The sequence below is a fragment of the Oncorhynchus mykiss genome, chromosome 1 (genome assembly GCF_057628025.1).
Source record: "Oncorhynchus mykiss isolate SJ-2025 chromosome 1, ASM5762802v1, whole genome shotgun sequence".
Taxonomy (NCBI): domain Eukaryota; kingdom Metazoa; phylum Chordata; class Actinopteri; order Salmoniformes; family Salmonidae; genus Oncorhynchus; species Oncorhynchus mykiss.
Window position 1 is genome coordinate 42,394,291 of NC_143022.1, and position 21,810 is coordinate 42,416,100.

At 41.8% G+C, this 21,810-nt stretch overlaps 1 protein-coding gene across 1 annotated transcript in view; it reads right to left on the reverse strand.

The window, feature by feature from the left end:
* Positions 1-9,500: 9,500 nt before the first annotated feature.
* Positions 9,501-21,810, reverse strand: part of nudt4a (nudix (nucleoside diphosphate linked moiety X)-type motif 4a) — a 29,846-nt gene continuing 17,536 nt past the window's right edge. Inside the window, exons 3-5 of the mRNA XM_021601223.3 lie at positions 18,160-18,204; positions 17,600-17,687; positions 9,501-11,339 (exon numbers count right to left, since the gene is read on the reverse strand). Coding sequence (XP_021456898.2) covers positions 11,101-11,339; positions 17,600-17,687; positions 18,160-18,204 — 372 coding nt within the window. The 3' untranslated portion in view covers positions 9,501-11,100. The remainder of the gene's footprint in view (positions 11,340-17,599; positions 17,688-18,159; positions 18,205-21,810) is intronic.

A 21,810-nucleotide genomic window follows, 5' to 3' on the forward strand; every position in this document is an offset into this window, starting at 1 on the left:
TGCATCCCAACATTTTTTGTTTTTGTTTTGCTCCACCAAGATTTACATGCTAAAATCGCCACTGTATGTATATATGACTTGTGTCCTTGGCACAATAAAGTTCTATTATATTCTACTCAATCCGTAGGCTTCATTGATGCCATTCAGACGGTCTTGAAGTCGATACAACCCGAAACATTTCCTCTTTATTCTCTAAATATTGCCACTTTTTAAAGTACCATTATGCACCACCTATCGCCGTTTATTTATTTTTTCTCTTCACTTGGCCCTAATACTCTTCTGTATTTTGCTATTAGTCAGCGTTCAGCAGGGTGTTTTATGGCTGTTCAAACGCACACATTTTTGTCTTGAGGCTTGACAAAGTTCGGTAGTCGAAGTCTACGCCCCTTCGTTGGTGATCAACCTGATCTCAGAGCATTTTCTATTATTCTGTACGTATATCTGAGACAATCCATTTAGTATAATATGTTACGTTTGGTATAGGTACATAGGACCGATGGTTACTTAAAGTGAACGTCTAGCAACCCACAAGTGGTGATTTTGACAACGACACGGACAACTTTAGCATTTTAGCTAATTAGCAACTTTTCAACTACTTGAATTGTTATTCGTAACATATATGAAAAGGGTGATGGACATCCACAAATTAATACCTATGAGATGTAAAATATCATACTAAATTAAGTGTTTCAGATTTTCATACAGAATAATATGAAATGTTCTGAGACTAGGTTGCGGTGATTGGTCAACAGTAGGGATTCCTCGATGAAGTGGCAACAGCAGACAAGAGATCCCGGGGGTCGTCCCCCAAATTCTTTATTTTTTCAATTTTATGCATTTCCTGCAATTCTGCATAATGACATTACTTATTATCCCTATCTTGAGGGGTTTATGGAGGGGTATTTTGAAAACACATAATAAGTGGGCAGGGCCGGTGCTATGGGTGGGCCCTAGGGGCCCTGGCCCGTCCTACTGTACATCCTTGCCTGTCCATATAAAATATTGAATTGTTGATCAATTATTTTACCGACACGCGCCCCGACAGAAAGAAGCATCAATCTCAGATAAAGTATGGGAGCAAACGAAACAGCGCCCCTCTGTCTCCGTAAGTGTAGATCAGGTATCTGATGCTGTCTGCACAAACTTTTTCTGGCCAGACAGCATCAGATACATGGGCTACATTTTGTAAGACAGAGGTGCAGTGTTTTAGCAGAAAGGAAGAGGCAAAGAGAGAGGGCTCACTCTCACAAAATCTGTCTTGAATGAGCCCAATGAGATTCTATGGGCATAATATGATTGTCGCCTGTATCCCCGCCTTTGGGACAACTACTCGCATTGCTAGGGCAGAGACATGAGCATCTCGTCATTATATACAGATTTCTGGTTTCAGCAACTTGTGAATTAGAACGGAAAGTTGGCGGGTGCACAGTGTTCGGATGCTGGCTTCCCCTAAACTAAATGTATGTTTGGCCAAAATTATATTATTACTCCTGTCTAAATAAAGTCATTCAAAATACTTTACCAGAGAGCTTGACTTTACCAGAGAGCTTGACTTTACCAGAGAGCTTGACTTTACCAGAGAGCTTGACTTTACCAGAGAGCTTGACTTTACCAGAGAGCTTGACTTTACCAGAGAGCTTGACTTTACCAGAGAGCCACAGAGGATCGTTAGTTTATTTTCAAAAAATAGCTGTGGATTGTTTCAAATCACAAGTGCATAGGCGAATGCCTATTTGGGAAGCTTGCAATTTGGGCAGCGTGGATTGGAAAAAGGCCTAGCTGATTATTGAGTTTCGCTGTCAGTGAAAAGCATCTAAAATGTGTGAAGATAGTGTGTCTTGTGTATAATTTATTGTTGAGACAAGAAGAAGGGGAGGGGCGTGTGGTGAATATATGGGGGTCTCACTCAGCTCTCCAGAATGTGCTCAGTTGTCTCCTGCCACTTTTTGCACATTCATTGTTTAATTGTGTGAATTGTTTTCCCTTTGATTGTTTATTTGTATAGATTCCCCATTACATATGTAACCAGTAAACCCAGTAAATGTACTGTTAATCCCCGTCATTTGGTTCGATTCCATTAATTTCTGTTATTGCATGTATTCGTCATTTACTGTTCTCATTCTCTGAGTGGAAACGTTGTTCGCAGAGTTCACAACCTGTGAGAAACAAGTTTTGGTTTATTTCATAACCATCATTTAGGAGTTTTGTTTCATTGTCCTTTGTTTGGAGTGCTCCATGTGAGCAATGAGCATGTGTGTGGTTTCTCTTTCCTGATAATGTATGTACAGTGCCTTGCGAAAGTATTCGGCCCCCTTGAACTTTGCGACCTTTTGCCACATTTCAGGCTTCAAACATAAAGATATAAAACTGTATTTTTTTGTGAAGAATCAACAACAAGTGGGACACAATCATGAAGTGGAACGACATTTATTGGATATTTCAAACTTTTTTAACAAATCAAAAACTGAAAAATTGGGCGTGCAAAATTATTCAGCCCCCTTAAGTTAATACTTTGTAGCGCCACCTTTTGCTGCGATTACAGCTGTAAGTCGCTTGGGGTATGTCTCTATCAGTTTTGCACATCGAGAGACTTTTTTTTTCCCATTCCTCCTTGCAAAACAGCTCGAGCTCAGTGAGGTTGGATGGAGAGCATTTGTGAACAGCAGTTTTCAGTTCTTTCCACAGATTCTCGATTGGATTCAGGTCTGGACTTTGACTTGGCCATTCTAACACCTGGATATGTTTATTTTTGAACCATTCCATTGTAGATTTTGCTTAATGTTTTGGATCATTGTCTTGTTGGAAGACAAATCTCCGTCCCAGTCTCAGGTCTTTTGCAGACTCCATCAGGTTTTCTTCCAGAATGGTCCTGTATTTGGCTCCATCCATCTTCCCATCAATTTTAACCATCTTCCCTGTCCCTGCTGAAGAAAAGCAGGCCCAAACCATGATGCTGCCACCACCATGTTTGACAGTGGGGATGGTGTGTTCAGGGTGATGAGCTGTGTTGCTTTTACGCCAAACATAACGTTTTGCATTGTTGCCAAAAAGTTCAATTTTGGTTTCATCTGACCAGAGCACCTTCTTCCACATGTTTGGTGGAAGGTGGCTTGTGGCAAACTTTAAATGACACTTTTTATGGAAATGGCTTTCTTCTTGCCACTCTTCCATAAAGGCCAGATTTGTGCAATATACGAACTGATTGTTGTCCTATGGACAGAGTCTCCCACCTCAGCTGTAGATCTCTGCAGTTCATCCAGAGTGATCATGGGCCTCTTGGCTGCATCTCTGATCAGTCTTCTCCTTGTATGAGCTGAAAGTTTAGAGGGACGGCCAGGTCTTGGTAGATTTGCAGTGGTCTGATACTCCTTCCATTTAAATTTTATCGCTTGCACAGTGCTCCTTGGGATGTTTAAAGCTTGGGAAATCTTTTTGTATCCAAATCCGGCTTTAAACTTCTTCACAACAGTATATCGGACCTGCCTGGTGTGTTCCTTGTTCTTCATGATGCTCTCTGCGCTTTTAACGGACCTCTGAGACTATCACAGTGCAGGTGCATTTATACGGAGACTTGATTACACACAGGTGGATTGTATTTATCATCATTAGTCATTTAGGTCAACATTGGATCATTCAGAGATCCTCACTGAACTTCTGGAGAGAGTTTGCTGCACTGAAAGTAAAGGGGCTGAATAATTTTGCACGCCCAATTTTTCAGTTTTTGATTTGTTAAAAAAGTTTGAAATATCCAATAAATGTCGTTCCACTTCATGATTGTGCCCCACTTGTTGTTGATTCTTCACAAAAAAATACAGTTTTATATCTTTATGTTTGAAGCCTGAAATGTGGCAAAAGGTCGCAAAGTTCAAGGGGGCCGAATACTTTCGCAAGGCACTGTACCTTCATACACTAAAAGGAAAAAGCAAAAACAGGTTTTTAGGCATTTTTGCAAATGTATATAAAATAAAACTTACATATCACATTTACATGATATTGCAAGCACTCGCACACAGGAGGTTCTGTGAAAAAAACTGTCCCACCTATAAAAATCAAATGCCCTTCCAACTGATTTGATCTGGCGCCGGCCCTGGTGGAAGGATTGCATTTCAAATCAACATCAAATCAAAGTTTATTTGTCACGTGAGCCGAATACAACAGGTACCTTACAGCGAAATGCTTACTTACAGGCTCTAACCAATGGTGTGGGAAAAAAAGTATGTGTGTGTGTAGGTAAGTAAAGAAATAAAACAACAGTAAAAAGACATTTGAAAAAAGAGCAGCAAGGCTATATACAGACACCGGTTAGTCATGCTTATTGAGGTAGTATGTACATGTAGGTATTGTTAAAGTGACTATGCATATATGATGAACAGAGAGTAGCAGAAGTGTAAAAAGAGGGGTTGGCGTGTGGTGGGACACAATGCAGATAGCCCGGTTAGCCAATGTGCGGGAGCACTGGTTGGTCGGGCCAATTTAGGTAGTATGTACATGAATGAATAGTTAAAGTGACTATGCATATAAGATAAACAGAGAGTAGCAGCAGAGTAAAAGAGGGGTTGAGGGGGGAGAGCCACACAATGCAAATAGTCCGGGTAACCATTTGGTTACCTGTTCAGGAGTCTTATGGACTGGGGGTAAAAACTGTTGAGAACCCTTTTTGTCTTAGACTTGGCACTCCGGTACCGCTTGCCATGCAGTAGTAGAGAGAACAGTCTATGACTGGGGTGGCTGGGGTCTTTGACAATTTTTAGGGCCTTCCTCTGACACCGCCTGGTGTAGAGGTCCTGGATGGCAAGGCAACTTTGCCCCAGTGATGTACTGGGCCGTACGCACTACCCTCTGAAGTGCCTTGCAGTCGGAGGCCGAGCAATTGCCGTACCAGGCAGTGATGCAACCGGTCAGGATGCTCTCGATGTTGCAGCTGTAGAACTTTTTGAGGATTTCAAGACCCATGCCAAATCTATTTAGTTTCCTGAGGGGGAATAGGCTTTGTCATGCCCTCTTCGCGACTGTCTTGGTGTGTTTGGACCATTCTAGGTTGTTGTTGATGTGGACACCAAGGAATTTGAAGCAATCAACCTGCTCCACTACAGCTCCATCTATGAGAATGGGGACGTGCTCGGTGCTCCTTTTCCTGTAGTCCACAATCATCTCCTTAGTCTTGGTTACATTGAGGGATAGGTTGTTATTCTGAAACCACCTGGCCAGGTCTCTGACCTCCCCCCTATAGGCTGTCTCGTCGTTGTCGGTGATCAGGCCTACCACTGTCGTGTCGTCTGCAAACTTAATGATGGTTTTGGAATCGTACCTGGCCATGCAGTCGTGGGTGAACAGGGAGTACAGGAGGGGACTGAGCACGCACACCTGGGGAGCTCCAGTGTTGAGGATCAGCGTGGCAGATGTGTTGCTACCAACCCTCACCACCTGGGGACGGCCTGTCAAGAAGTCCAGTATCCAGTTGCAGAGGGAGGTGTTTAGTCCCAGGATCCTTAGCTTGGTGACGAGCTTTGAGGGTACTATGGTGTTGAACGCTGAGCTGTAGTCAATGAACAGCATTCTCACATAGGTGTTCCTTTTGTCCAGGTGGGAAAGGGCAGTGTGGAGTGCAATAGAGATTGCATCATCTGTGGATCTGTTTGGGTGCTATGCAAATTGGAGTGGGTCTAGGGTTTCTGGGATAATGGTGTTGATGTGAGCCATTACCAGCCTTTCAAAGCACTTCATGGCTACGGACGTGAGTGCTACGGGTCTGTAGTCATTTAGGCAGATTGCCTTTGTGTTCTTGGGCACAGGGACTATGGTGGTCTGCTTGAAGAATGTAGGTATTACAGACTCAATCAGGGACATGTTGAAAATGTCAGTGAAGACACCTGCCAGTTGGTCAGCACATGCCCAGAGCACACGTCCTGGTAATCCGTCTGGCCCCGCAGCCTTGTGTATGTTGACCTGTTTAAAGGTCTTACTCACGTCGTCTAAGGAGAGCGTGATCACACAGTCGTCCGGAACAGCTGATGCTCTCATGCATGCCTCAGTGTTGCTTGCCTCGAAGCGAGCATAGAAGTGATTTAGCTCGTCTGGTAGGCTCATGTCACTGGGCAGCTCGCTGCGGTGCTTCCCTTTGTAGTTTGTAATAGTTTGCAAGCCCTGCCACATCCAACGAGCGTCGGAGCCGGTGTAGTATGATTCAATTTTAGCCCTGTATTGACACTTTGCCTGTTTGATGGTTCGTCGCAGGGCATAGCGGGATTTTTTGTAAGCTTCCGGGTTAGAGTCCCGCACCTTGAAAGCGGCAGTTCTACCCTTTAGCTCAGTGCGAATGTTGCCTGTAATTCATGGCTTCTGGTTGGGGTATGTACGTACAGTCACTGTGGAGACGACGTCCTCAATGCACTTATTGATAAAGCCAGTGACTGATGTGGTGTATTCCTCAATGTCATCGGAAGAATCCCAGAACATGTTCCAGTCTGTGATAGCAAAGCAGTCCTGTAGTTTAGCATCTGCTTCATCAGACCATTTGTTTTATAGATCGAGTCACTGGTGCTTCCTGCTTTAATATTTGCTTGTAAGCAGGAATCAGGAGGATAGAGTTGTGGTCGGATTTACCAAATGGAGGGCGAGGGTGAGCTTTGTACGTGTCTCTGTGTGTGGAGTACAGGTGATCTAGATTTTTTTCCCCTCTGGTTGCGCATTAAACATGTTGATAGAGATTTGGTAGAACTGATTTAAGTTTCCCTGCATTAAAGTCTCTGGCCACTAGGAGCGCCGCCTCTGTGTGAATGGTTTCCTGTTTGCTTATTTCCTTATACAGCTGACTGAGTGCGGTCTTAGTGCCAGCATCTGTCTGTGGTGGTAGATAAACAGCCACAAAAAGTATAGCTGAGAACTCTCTAGGCAAGTATTGTGGCCTGCAGTTTATCACAATATACTCTACTTCAGGCAAGCAAAATCTAGAGTCTTCCTTAGATTTTGTGCACCAGCTGTTGTTTACAATTATGCACATTTTGTCATGGGGAAGAGAGAAACGTGTAGTTTTATAATTCTATTCTACACATTTTGTCATGAGTCAGAGAAAATATTGCAGTTTTAAAGCAAATTTCCAGCAATTCTTCACATTTTGCCATGGGACAGAGAAAAACGTGCTGTTTTATAGTCCATGCTATTCTTCACATTTTGCCATTAGGATGAGAGAATATTTGTAGTTTTAAAGTAATTGTCCAGTGAAAATATCACTTTTAAAAGTTAATATTCTATTAACTCATACCCAAATAATGTTGTTGACTTATCTATACTCAAAAACCCCACCTCAAACTGTTTAAAAATGCTTGCTATTTCCTCCTAGAGGATGATGTCATCCTCCTGAAGAGGATGAGCTGTCCAATCAGCAGTCTACTAATATGAATATTTTTAATGATCGGTATACGCCCATGTAGCAGTGTGATGTTGTTCCCCTAGATTATGCACCAAGTTGAAATTCAAATAGGCCAGGTCAAGATGGGATGTTAATAATTTGATAATAATAATAATAATTCAGTGTATTTTTTAAATTTAATTACAGCTGCATAGCTAATGTTTTTCTTTGGTGTACAAACACTTTTTCATATCAATATTGGACATACATGTGATTGTAAAAGTTTTGTATATTTTGGTTTGGCCCATCGCGGGTTATCTGTATTTTCATACCCCCTTATTGTTCTCTTTTGCCTGACCTTTGGCTAGCAAGGTATGTTGTCCTTGGCTCCGAAAATGTTTAATATAAAACCGTCATAATGCTACACAATGTACTGTTATCCTACCATAAGAATTAAACATTTTTAGAGGGAAAACTATTTCACTCATATTTCATAGAAATTTGGAAACACTGGACAGTTACTTTAAAGGTTGACTTTGGGCAAAAACACAAAAATAACAGCTTTAAACTGTGTAATTGATCAATGCACCATCATATCAGGCTCTTAATGCTTAAATAGAAAATGGATGAATAAGATAGTTGGCTACAAAGTGCCATGTCTTACTGATCTCTACAGTTACTGGCAAGCTACAGTGGCTTGCTTAGCTAACAAACTAGCTACGTCGGTCGCGGTGCGAATGACACATCAATGAGCATTCGAAGGCGCACCCCATTTATGTTTGAAAATTGAGAAAGAGGACTTGGATTGTTTTTCGTGTGCAAAGTGGACCGTTAAAGCACATTTCCTGCAATTCTACACATTTTGCTATTGCTTATGACGTGTTCATTTGCTATCTGGGGGGCCCCGGACCGGTTCTAAATATTGGAGGGGGACATGCCCCACCATCCCCCATGGCAATTTCGCCTATGGTATGCGGACACCTTTAAAAGGAGACTCAGCAAAATGATGTTGCCACAAATAGCACGACAGATATTGAGATGATTGAGATGCAAGACTTGGCTCTCACACGGTCACACACAGTCTATGCGAAAGCGCACAGATTTGATTCATTGCTGTTAAATCGTGGGAGCCACGAGACTAAAAACAGCGGAGAAGTTTACCCTCGCGCTTCACCACTCTTAGCTGTCGCGGAAATGTACCCACTATTTTGTTTACTTTGTCCATCTATGTCATATCGCTGAGTCTACCTTTAACTCCTTTGGGGAAGTTTGTAATGGACTATGATGGCGAGTGTCAAAGATACTATAAGAAAGGATAAAGTTGGGTTTTTGAGCTAGTGCTCAATTGACTCCCATTCACCCCTTCAAAGAGTGCACTCCTTGACCCAGAATGCACCACGCGGACCATTGACTCACTGGACACCATCCAACTCTGACACCAATTTAGCAAATGGTGGGAGTGAGCAAGCATCACAATGTGGCCGTCACCCATTGTTACACAACAGCTCCCCTGTTTATTAACCTTTTGCTTTCTTGAACGCAACCCTTTCATGACCCTGCTGAGGTAATAGTTGTGATAGGCTCAAACATTTGCGGGAGGTGGTACATGAGTTCGATTGACAGATGGAGGAAAAAGAAAGGGAAATGAGTGGACTTCCTAGGATTTTGGAAAATACCTTGAGAATTAGTCATGTCCAAATGAAGTGCAAAAAATAAAAAGCAAGGCTAAAATCACATTTTTCCATACCAGTAATATTAGTACCGCAAAGATCCTTGGAATTTGCTGACTGAAAAGCTCAGACAAAATCAAAAAGTGATCACAAGACACATTATGTGCTAATAATAAATAAATGAATACATTCAAGTCAGACCAGCCCCTGCCCAGACAGAAACTATAATGCTTGTAGACATGCCAGACCACTGCATTCCTTGATAGCACTTCACCTTTCTTCTGCCACCATTCTTATAGTAGACTCTTGGTGGTCTATAGAATGCAGGTCTATAGAATGGAATATCTTACAACGAGAGCAATGCCTCTGAAGGATTGTTGACGTTTGAAAACTTGGGTGTTACATTTGACTAAAACATTTAATAAACACACAAGCTATAATCGTCTACTTTGAGAAACTCAATAATCAAAAACATAGTCCAGTTTAGATATTTAAACACAGTATCTTTATTTAAGAACGAGAGTGAAGAGCAGAGAACACATTATGGGTACACATTTGTGTACACATGCAGTTGCGTAACCCTCAATCACTTTGATTGGAAAGATAAAATAACTAACACATGCTATTTTAATGTCTTTACTAGACTTTATATAATAGCATCCGTTTTTGATCCTTTCAGTTACATGTCAAAGCCAGAGCTGCCAGAGCAGATGTTCTTGTGTATGCTCTGTCCTGTTTAATTCCTCCAAATTCTAATGATTATAGGGGGGGGGGGGGGGGGGGGGGGGGGGGGGGGGGAGTCCCCTTGAAAAACAAATCATATTTCTCAATAATAATGTACATATCAAAACATGTACCATTAACAAAATGGAGTCATTTTGGCAACACTTGCTAAATCCTCACATACATTCTAAATACAATGCAAAAGCATCATAGTCTCCTTGACAATCAGCTCAGGGCACAAGCCCTCTCAAACCGTTCTATGACAATCTATTTCTCCTCCAGCAAAAAAATAGCCTGGTCAAGCAGACTGACCGATGTACTCACATTTAGTTTTTTTTTTCAATTGTCAAGTGAAACAAAATGTGAGCTATCACACAATCAGGCAGGTTTCACCAGGCTAGTAAAAGTATCTGTGCTAAAATGATCTGTTTTCCCTTCCAGTGCCCACATTCACATCTTATGAATTTGACACACATTACACAGGTTACTATGGCTGTTAAGACACTTGATAGGACTCTGTTCTGTGTTCCGTTTGAAAGACATGTCAGTCACAGGCCTTTATGCTTTCACTAGTCAATCATGCAGGCCGACACAGAAAAATATCCCTGTAAGTTATATTATAGCCCTCACAGAAAAATATCGATGTAACTTGGAATATGTTCCCACTTAAAACATTTTCCCACTCAAAAAATATTTGTTAAAACAATTATTGGGCTGTATTCCATATATTCTAAAAATAAATATGTACAAATCTTTTGTTCTTGCGCAATACTGTGTGGTTGTAGATAAGCAAACAGTCTTTTAAATGATCCAGTTTCTAGGCCAAAGCTGCTCTTTCAAACTCACTATGTAAACTAGAAAACAGCTCGTAAGGACATGGAAATGGTGCTACTTATTACTATACAACTATAAGCAGTAGGAAATGGGTAACTAAAAATTAGATATCACTTTACCAAATAAGTTATTTACTTGTTCAACCGGAGATCTCTATGAAATGTACTTTGGCAGTGAAGACTTAAAGTTATGAGACTCACTAAGCAGCAATTGGGGTTTTGACATAAAGGACATGAGCCTTTCTAGAGCGAACACTACCTTCTATTGGCCTACCAGAGCTACTTCCCGTAGAAAGCAGTTCACCAAAGGGCTGCATTGACCAAAGAACATAGTAGACTGACTTTATGGAATCAAAATGTAGAATAAGAATAACTTGAAACAAAAGACCTCTGACTCGGAGGTTGATGTCATTCTGATGATAGAAAGCCAAACATGACCACAAGGAGTTGGCAAGATGGCAGAAACAGACTGGCACCTAGGCTAGGTCCTCTTATGATGCTGGTTCCTTTGATTGCGATGTCTTTCCTATCTGTTGACCAAGGGTGGTCCTCTATCTGTCCCCTGTGTGGAGGTGACGTAGTGAGGGGCTTTGTCGTCCGTCAGGGGGGAGACCCAGGTGTTGCCATTGGTGGGGTCACAACAGGTAGAGCTGCAGGTGGGGTTACAGGTGACTGTGAGTCGGCGCAGGTACTCCGCATGGACAGGCTTGTGGCACTGCAACACCTGGATAGCCTCGTCGATCTTGAACCACTTCCGTTTCCTACCTGAAATAGGTAGCGCAGAGAGATAGAGAGCTCAGATGAGGGCTGTATTAAAGACCCAATGCAGCCATTTTTTATCATGATTTCAAAACATTTCTGGTTAATGATCAAGCCCCTTACTGTGATTGAAAACAAACCGAACAGCTTTATTTTTCATTTGGGGGTAGATCAGCTTTAATATTGCAGATATATAACACTACCATCCCTCCCCTATATGGAGTAAACTAATAGACAACAACACTTAGGCTTCTACTTCCAGCTTATACATACTATACACATTTTACAGACACAGTATATTTTACAATGGTTACATTTTCCTTGTTTTTAGTCCCATCCTTCAGCTAACCTCAACCCATCCCATCTATCTCTGAAGACCATACAGTTTTGATTTCTATTTGCCATATATTTTTAAAATGTGCTGTGATGTTTCACAAAAGTTTGGAACCTTGGAACTCAAAATTGAACTCAGGTGCATCCTGTTTCCATTGATCATCCTTGAGACATTTCTACAACTTGATTGAAGTCCACCTGTGGTAAATTCAATCATAGGACATGATTTGGAAAGGCACACACCTGTCTATGTAAGGTCCCACAGTTGTCAGAGCGAAAAACCAAGCCATGAGGTCGAAGGAATTGTCCGTAGAGCTCAGAGACAGGATTGTGTCGGGGCACAGATCTGGGGAAGGGTACCAACATTGTTTTGCAGCATTGAAGGTCCCCAAGAACACATTCTTAAATGGAAGAAGTTTGGAATCACCAAGACTCTTCCTAGAGCTGGCCACCCAGCCAAACTGAGCAATTGGGGGAGAAGGGCCTTGGTCAGAGAGGTGAACAAGAACCTGATGGTCACTCTGTCATAGCTCCAAAGTTCCTCTGTGGAGATGGGAGAACCTTCCAGAAGTACAACGATCCCTGCACCACTCCACCAATCATGCCTTTCTGGTAGAGTGGCCAGATGGATGCCACTCCCCAGTAAAAGGCACAAGACAAAAATTCAAGGGGTTTGAATACTTTCCGAATGCACTGTATATAACATTCTATTGGTTGCAAGAAATGTGTATAATAACGTAAATTGAAAAACTTGGTTTTGAATCCAGTGTTGTTTTGTGTATCAGTTCATGAACCATATGTCATGGAATCGGTACATCGAAAATCTCCACCAATCAGGCCTTTATGTTGGAGTGGCCAGATGGAAGCCACACTTCAGTAAAAGGCACATGACAGCCCGCTTGGAGTTTGCCAAAAAGCACCTAAAGGACTCTCAGACCATGAGAAATAAGATTCTCTGGTCTGATGAAACCAAGATTAAACTCTTTGGCCTGAATGCCAAGAGCCACATCTGGAAGAAACCTGGCACCACCCCTACGGTGAAGCATGGTGGCGGCAGCATCATGCTGTGGAGATGTTTTTCAGCTGTGGGAATGCTTGTTCAGCTCCAGAACGCTCAGGACCTCAGACTGGGGTGAAGGTTCACCTTCCAACAGTACAATGACCCTAAGCACACAGCCAAGACAACGCTGGAGTGGCTCTGAATATCCTTGAGGGGCCCAGCCAAAGCCCGGACTTGAACCGCATCGAACATCTCTGGAGAGGCCTGAAAATAGCTGTGCAGCGACGCTCCCCATCCATCCTGACAGAACTTGAGAGGATCTGCAGAGAAGTGGAGAAACTCCCCAAATACAGGTGTGCCAAAGCATGTAGCGTCATACCCAAGAAGACTCGAGGCAGTAGTCACTGCCAAAAGGTGCTTCAACAAAATACTGAGTAAAGGGTATGAATCATTATGTAAATGTCATAAAATATACATTTGCAAAAATGTCTAAAACCCCCTTTTTTTACATTATGGGGTACTGTGTGTAGATTGATGAGGGTGAAAAAAACGATTTAATTAATTTTAGAATAAGGCTGTAATGTAACAAAATGTGGAAAAGGTCAAGGGGTTTGAGTATTTTATGAATGCACTGTATATAACCTTTTATTTGTTGCAAGAATTCTGTATAATAACTTAAATTGAAGAACTAAGTTTTGTATCCAGCATTGTTTTGTGTATCAGTTCATGAACCATATGTCATGGAATCGGTACATTGAAAATCTTTTCCCAACTATTTTGCAATCTATATGGCACAATTTTTTGGTCCTTAAATGGAACTGGTATACTTTTTTGAATGAATCAGAATTTTCCTCACTTTCTCCCCCTTCCATTTGCCTCTTCCATTTTTGCGCTAATGCCGCAAATAGTTGGTTGTCATTTTGAGCAAGGCAAAGGGTGGCTACTTTGAAGAATCTCAAATATATTTTGATTTGTTTAACACTTTTTTTGGTAACTACATGATTCCATATGTGTTATTTCATAGTTTTGATGTCTTCAAGATTATTCTACAATGTAGAACATTTTTTAAATAAAGAACAAGCCTTGAATGAGTAAGTGTTCCCAAACTTTTGACTGGTACTGTACATATATAAACATTTCTAAAAACCTGTTTTTGCTTTTTCATTATGGGGTGTTTGTAGATTAATGAGGGGGATAAAAACAATTTAATCAATTTTAGAGTAAGGCTGTAACATAACAAAATGTGGGAAAAGGTAAGGGGTCTGAAAAATTTACGAAAGCACTATGTGCTTCTTGTTGGACTTCCCCATACGAAAATGTATTTGAAAACAGTGACTAAACCTCTGTAGTCCTTTACACATTATCCCCACCCCTAAACACCAATCAGCTCTGAAAAAAATTAATGCTGCTGAATGTTGTGAACTTTAGTAGGATTGGACATTTCTGTCATTCCTCCTGTGGTGTTTATGAAGCCATCACCTCGGCTTCCAACCAAAGCCTCTGTATAATGCGTTCCCATAAAAACCATCTGTCCGGTTAACTATCAGTTTACGTTATTTATACATCTCTTAAAAACCACGTTCTCCTGCCGTCCAATTGCTACACATATATTATCATTCAAGTATTTCGCAAAAGGCCCTCCAAAGTGCCCTCTGACATTAAAATGGGATACTGAGGGGGAGTAGTGTGTGTGTGTGTGGGGGGGGGGGATACACTGACCCCTGAGGTAGCGCTAGCGCTAGCCCTGGAGGAGCAGGTGAGTGTAACTTGTAAGACAAGCCCACAAATGTAGAGCCTGATCGGGCACAGTCACAGGCCTTGTATAGGGCAAGAGAGGACAGAGGGAGGGGCCACAGCGCAGTGACTTGAAAACAACTGTGCACATCAAATAGGCTGAAAGTGGCAATTTTAGGCCCTTTATAGACCTACTGTATACATGCCTCCTGTAAGATCTTATGATCCATGCACCATACATGACACAGAACATCTTGGTATCATTACACTCCTTATAGTGTGCTCTAACATATGGAGTATGTCTATATTCTGAAATACAACTTTTCACATTCTTTTATTTATCATAACGAATATTAATATGTTAAATTAATTAATTGGAAAATGTGCATATGTTCGAGCATATGGGTCATAAGATCTTACAAACTTGCCACTTTCATCACGATTTTCTCTAAAATGTTTGTGATACAAATGTAAAAAGCATGTCAAATGTAACTCCTCTCAGTTAAGTTTATATGTGAGAATTGGCAGAACAATCTGACATACCAAAAATATTTCCTGCTCCCGTTGGTGTGGAATTGCCCCACTGGCTACAGCCTCCTAAACAAATTATGGTGATCATTTTTCAATTACTGTGCTGTGTAGAATGTGTCTAGTTAGTGTGGTGTTTTCTCCTGTACAATATTTACTTGACAGTCATTTGCACAGATACCACATAGTTACTGAACATGGAAATTGTCTTCATGGAAATAATATACAAGCAACTTTTTAAAAACCCAATTTGGCCAGTTTCATCTCATTATAATTTGATACAATTTGATTTACCTTATATAGATATACAAACTAAGTTTCAAAACATAAGTGAACATTAAATACTGTACAGTCGTCGCCAAAAGTTTTGAATGACACAAATATACATTTTCACAAAGTCTGCTGCCTCAGTTTGTATAATGGCAATTTGCATATACTCCAGAATGTTATGAAGAGTGATCAGATGAATTGAAATTAATTGCAAAGTCCCTATTTTCCAATGCAAATGAACTGAATCCCCCAAAAACATTTCCACTGCATTTCAGCCCTGCCACAAAAGGACCAGCTGACATCATGTCAGTGATTCTCTCGTTAACACAGGTGTGAGTGTTGACGAGGACAAGGCTGGAGATCACTCTATCATGCTGATTGAGTTCGAGTAACAGACTGGAAGCTTCAAAAGGAGGGTGGTGCTTGGAATCATTGTTCTTCCTCTGTCAATCATGGTTACCTGCAAGGAAACAAACACGTGTCGTCATCAATGCTTTGCACAAAAAGGGCTTCACAGGCAAGGATATTGATGCCAGTAAGATTGCACCTAAATCAACCATATATCGGATCATCAAGAACCTCAAGGAGAGCGGTTCAATTGTTGGCTTCAGGGCGCCTAAGAAAGTTCAGCAAGCGCCAGGACTGTCTCCTAAAGTTGATTCAGTAGCGGGATCGGGGCACCACAAGTACAGAGCTTGCTCAGGAATGGCAGCAGGCAGGTGTGAGTGCATCTGCATGCACAGTGATGCGAAGACTTTTGGAGGATGGCCTGGTGTCAAGGGCAGCAAAGAAGCCACTTCTCTCCAGGAAAAACATCAGGGACAGATTGATATTCTGCAAAAGGTAAAGGGGTAAAGTCATTTTCTCTGATGAATCCCCTTTCCGATTGTATGGGGCATCCGGAAAAAAGCTTGTCCGGAGAAGACAAGGTGAGCGCTACCATCAGTCCTGTGTCATGCCAACAGTAAAGCATCCTGAGACCATTCATGTGTGGGGTTGCTTCTACGCCAAGGGAGTGGGCTCACTCACAATTTTGCCTGAATGAAGAATGGCACCGACACATCCTCCGAGAGCAACTTCTCCCAACCATCCAGGAACAGTTTGGTGATGAACAAGGCCTTTTCCAGCATGATGGAGCACCTTGCCATAAGGCAAAAGTGATAACTAAGTGGCTCGGGGAACAAAACATTGATATTTTGGGTCCATGGCCAGGAAACTCCCCAGACCTTAATCCCATTGAGAATTTGTGGTCAATCCTCAAGAGGTGGGTGGACAAACAAAAACCCAGAAATTCTGACAAACTCCAAGCATTGATCATGCAAGAATGGGCTGCCATCAGTCAGGATGTGGCCCAGAAGTTAATTGACGGCATGCCAGGGCAGATTTCAGATGTCTTGAAAAAGAAGGGTCAACACTGCAAACTCTTTGCATCAACTTCATGTAATTGTCAATAAAAGCCTTTGACACTTATGAAATGCTTGTAATTATACTTTAGTATTCCATAGTAACATCTGACAAAAATATCTAAAGACACTGAAGCAGCAAACTTTGTGTTAATTAATATTTGTGTCATTCTCAGATTTTTTTGGGCCTTGACTGTATTGTCAAACCATTCTTCAAATGTTATTTTGAAATCCAGCTAGACGCTGACATTAGTGAAGTTCAACAGGTGTTTGACAACTATTACTGTAGACATGTACAGACATGGACATGTCCCTCTGGGCCAGTATCTTAAGTGACAACAGAGACCCTGTCAGTCTGTCGGTCTTAATTCCCCTCTCAGGGTTTACTAGAGGTCTCCTACTAACTGAACTGAGTTCAGTCTCTATATGAAGCCCTAACATGAAAGTGTTCAATTTCTCTAACCTATTTTACCAATCTAAAGAATCTGTTTTTTGATACAACATGAGCACTACTGTATGCAACTCCAATTTACACACTCCATGCAGTATTCGTGTGTTTGTCTTTTCATGATATAAATAACGTACTGGAATTGACTTTAATACACTCTCTATTAAACTATTATATGATGATGATTTTCATTAAGTACCCTGGATGTAAACTAAAAGTCCTCAAAAAAAAGGAGATCAAAACCCTTTTGTTTCGTGATGCACAAGTGTGTTTGTGTGTTGCAATGTTTTGATGTCAACATCACAGACTGGGAGAGAGAAAGACCAGGGTCCAGGGAGTGAGAGAAACGGGGGGGGGGGGGGGGGAGAAAGAAAGACGTAGTGTTGTAGGAAGAAAAGATTGTTTGTCTAAATTTCTCAAGAAAAGTTCCCAGTTTCCCACCAATTGTGTCAGAGAGGAAATGCTTAGACGAAAGACATGCATGAAGGTGTAAAGAAATGTGGGAAAATAGTGCTCCCTAACCAGATGTCATCATACAGTAGAAGCCTACCGATGTTGACAGAATCCTCCCAGTCCTCCAAGGTCTCTGTCACAGTCAGGACATAGACGTACGTCCTGTGTTTCCTGTCCTGGTTGTGCTAAAAGACAGACAAACAGACAGACTGCTTCAAATCATAATAATACCCTTTCAGTCTTGGAAGTGTTTCTGTATAACATGCAGGGCTTTTAAGTGTTGTGTTCAAACTTTTTCACCGGGAAACCCATTGTTTTGCCAGAATTTCTGGCAACCCCACCCCAGCCCAAATCTAATGACACAACCTTAAAATCACTTTTTACACCAACAAATAACCTGATTCATTTATTTCTCTCTCTCTTATCAAAAATAACGAAAATACATTTACTCAATAATCTGTACTTCTGTACTCTTTTTGTCTTTTATTATGTGGCGTCCCCACTACAGTTTCCTCTTTGAAAAAAACTTTGAAAACCACTTATGTAAGGTTTAAGGAATTGGATTTAATAATAATGTTGTAATGAGAGCAATGTTTTGATATGTGATACATGCATCATGATGTACAGTGCTATGACATGATGATTTGTGAGGCTTACTTCGAAAACCCCCAGTAGCCTGCCAAGCTTTCCTTTTACACCAGCCTAGAGTGACACAGACATACAGATAACAACAAAGGACAGTCAGCTAGTATATAAACACCAATACCAATACATTTCCACATCCTACATTATCCACAAGACAGAAACACTTTTAAAAGTTACATTACAGGACTAGCATGTAGTGGACAGAAAGCTGTACTATACTGTTAAATTACCTCCAGCAAGACAATTCATCTCAGAAAACCGAATCAAATTCTCCTAAATGTAAGTGTAGCATATGGGGATGTGTGAAATTCCTTCCTCAGCCTGAAGTGTCCCCACTTATGCTGCCGAATAGCTAGTTTTTCGGTGGAACGACTGGGTAAGACCTTTTAGGAGATGGTCACATGTGCTTACGAGGCTGAGGTACTGAGGTCAAGGCTCGGTATGAGCTGAATAGGGGGGAAGTGGTATTCACTAAGCAAGCAGTGTAACGTCCTTTAAAATGGTGCCGTGACCCATATTTTCAGTTGCGCTCAGCTCAACTGAGGAGTGAGTTTCGGGGGTGAATGTAGCGGGGGGGTGTCTGTGAAACTCACTCCACAGCCTGAAGTGTCCCCACTTGCGCTGCAGCATAGCTAGCTTTTCTGTGCGCGACTGGGTAAGACGCTTCAGGAGGATGTGTTTGCGGGCAGATATCCTGGGTTCAAGCCTTGGTAAGAGCTGAATCAGGGGAAAGTGGTACTCACTAAGCAAAAACAAATACATTTCTTTATGATAGTCATTTATCACAAATTAAAACAACTAAAAAATTATCCATATATCATGATATTCACTAGCAAGAAATGTGCTCGTTTTGGTAAAGCACATATCCCATCTGGACAAGAGGAATACCCATGTAAGAATGCTGTTCATTGCCTACAGCTCAGCATTCAACACAATAGTCCCCTCCAAGCTCATAATTAAGCTTGAGACCCTGGGTCTCAACCCCGCCCTGTGCGATTGGATCCTGGAGTTGCTGACGGGCCGCCCCCAGGTAGTGAAGGTAGGAAACAACATCTCCACTTCGCTGACTCTCAACACTGGGGCCCCACAAGGGTGCGTGCTCAGACCCCTCCTGTACTCCCTGTGCACCCATGACTGCGTGGCCATGCACACCTCCAACTCAATCATGAAGTTTGTAGATGACACAACAGTAGTGGGCCTGATTACCAACAACAACAAGACAGCCTACAGGGAGGAGGTGAGGGCACTCGGATTGTGGTGTCAGGAAAACAACCTCTCACTCAACGTCAACAAAACAAAAGGAGATGATCGTGGACTTCAGGAAACAGCAGAGGGAACACCCCCCTATCTACGTCGACAGGACAGTAGTGGAGAAGGTGGAAAGTTAAGTTCCTCGGCATACACATCATAGACAAACTGAAATGGTCCACCCACACAGACAGTGTGATGAAGAAGGCCTCTTCAACCTCAGGAAGATTAAGAAATTTGGCTTGTCACCTAAAACCCTCACAATCTTATACAGATTTTTACAATTTAGAGCATCCTGTCGGGCCGTATCACCACCTGGCACGGCAACTGCACCGGCCACAACCGCAAGGCTCTTCAGAGGGTGGAGAGCACAACGCATCACTGGGGCAAACTACCTGCCCTCCAGGACACCTACAGCACCCGATGTCACAGGAAGGCCAAAAAGATCAAAGGACAACAACCACCCGAGTCACTGCCTGTTCAGACTTGAAATCATTGGCCACTTTAATAAATAGATCACTAGTCACTTTAATAATGTCACTTTAATAATGTTTACATATCTTGCATTACTCATCATATGTCTATACTGTATTCTACACCATCTTTTGCATCTTGCCTATGCCGCTCGGTCATTGTTCATCAATATATTTATATGTATATATTCTTATCCCATCCCTTTACTTGCATTTGTGTGTATTAGGTAGTTGTTGTGGAATTGTTCGATTACTTGTTAGATATTACTGCACTGTCGGAACTAGAAGCACAAGCATTTTGCCACACTCGCAAAAACATCTGCTAACCATGTGTATTTGACCAATGCAATTTGATTTGATATTTTTCCCAACCAATGACGACAGGTTTGACAATACTCTACCCTCACCCCCTGCAAAAGCCGGATGGGGAACATCGACAGACTGTGGGATATTTTCATGCCGAGACGGAATTCCAGCAGATCAACGTGACTAGCCAAAGGGAACAGCGTGTCTCTGCTCCCATAGAACTCAGTCTCAGCATTGTCCATGAAGAGGATTGCATGTTAACTCTCTGTTCGTGGTTTGGCCCGTCTCAAGAGAGGATCCCCAGGACTGAAGCGCACAGCAGTTTGGTCCGGAAAATAAAAACACGTCCAAGAACACAGGCTAATGATCATAGCTATAATGTTACCCTGGATCCAGATCTGTTTGTGCTATCTTGCCAACTCAATTGCTGTCATTGTCATTCATCACGCCAAACAGAGATGTAGTGGAGAGGGTAGACGCACGTAAACAACATTTACACAATTGTTTTATTTTGCACAAGCATTTACCCACCTTTTGCGGAAAGATTCATTGAAAGTATAGAGCGCTTTACTTTACTCATCGCAAACGGCGATCAGCTTTTACCCACTTTAAAAACACTAGATCACTGATGCCAAACAATGACACATTAGGGATGGAGTTGGCAAGACAACACAAACAGATTGGTGACCAGGTTAATATATAGGCTAAGGTCAAACAGAATGTTTGTGAAAGAAAGCAGATTAAATTAAATGGCGAATAAGAAACATTATGGAGGTGGGTGACATTTAGCCGTGGAGCAAGTTCAAAACTCATCATACCGTTCATGAGAATATCCTACGGTCAACTAAGATATAACGGATTGTGATGTATGCATGAGAAAAAATATTAAAAGATTCTTGTGACCTGGCCTCTGACTGTTTTGGGAGCCTGACAACAACTGGCAGCATTCCAGGACTGGAGCCCATGGCTCTGGTCACATGATCCTGCAGAAGAGCCATAATTCAGGTTTAGGTTCCTGTACCCCTCCTGGGTCCCACTGGCTGGGGCTAGGTTACCAGGACCACCGGCTCATATGACACAGGCCTCTACCAGCACACTTCAGCTCTATGATGGGATAATTCCAATATGTTTTGGGGGAATTGTCAAATATTTTGTAATGTAATAAAATTAAGTAAACTGCCCATGGTTGAAATACAAAGATAATACTTGAGGGTAAAAAACAAATCCACATTTTTGACAAACATGGGCTCAACAGGGTTCAAATCAAAATGAAATCAAAATGTATTTGTCACAAGCGCCGAATACAACAGGTGTAGTAGACCTTACAGTGAAATGCTTACTTACAAGAAAACAATGCAGTTAAGAAAAATAAGTGTTAAGTAAGAAAATACAAATAACAAATAATTAAAAGAGCAGTATAACAGTAGCGAGGCTATATACAGGGGGTACCGGTATAGAGTCAATGTGCGGGGGCACAGGTTAGTCGAGGTAATTGAGGTTATATGTACATGTAGGTTGAGTTAAAGTGACTATGCACAGATAATAACCAGAGAGTAGCAGCAGCGTAAAATAGGAAGGGTGGACAATGCAAATAGTCTGGGTAGCCATTTGATTAGCTGTTCGGGAGTCTTATGGC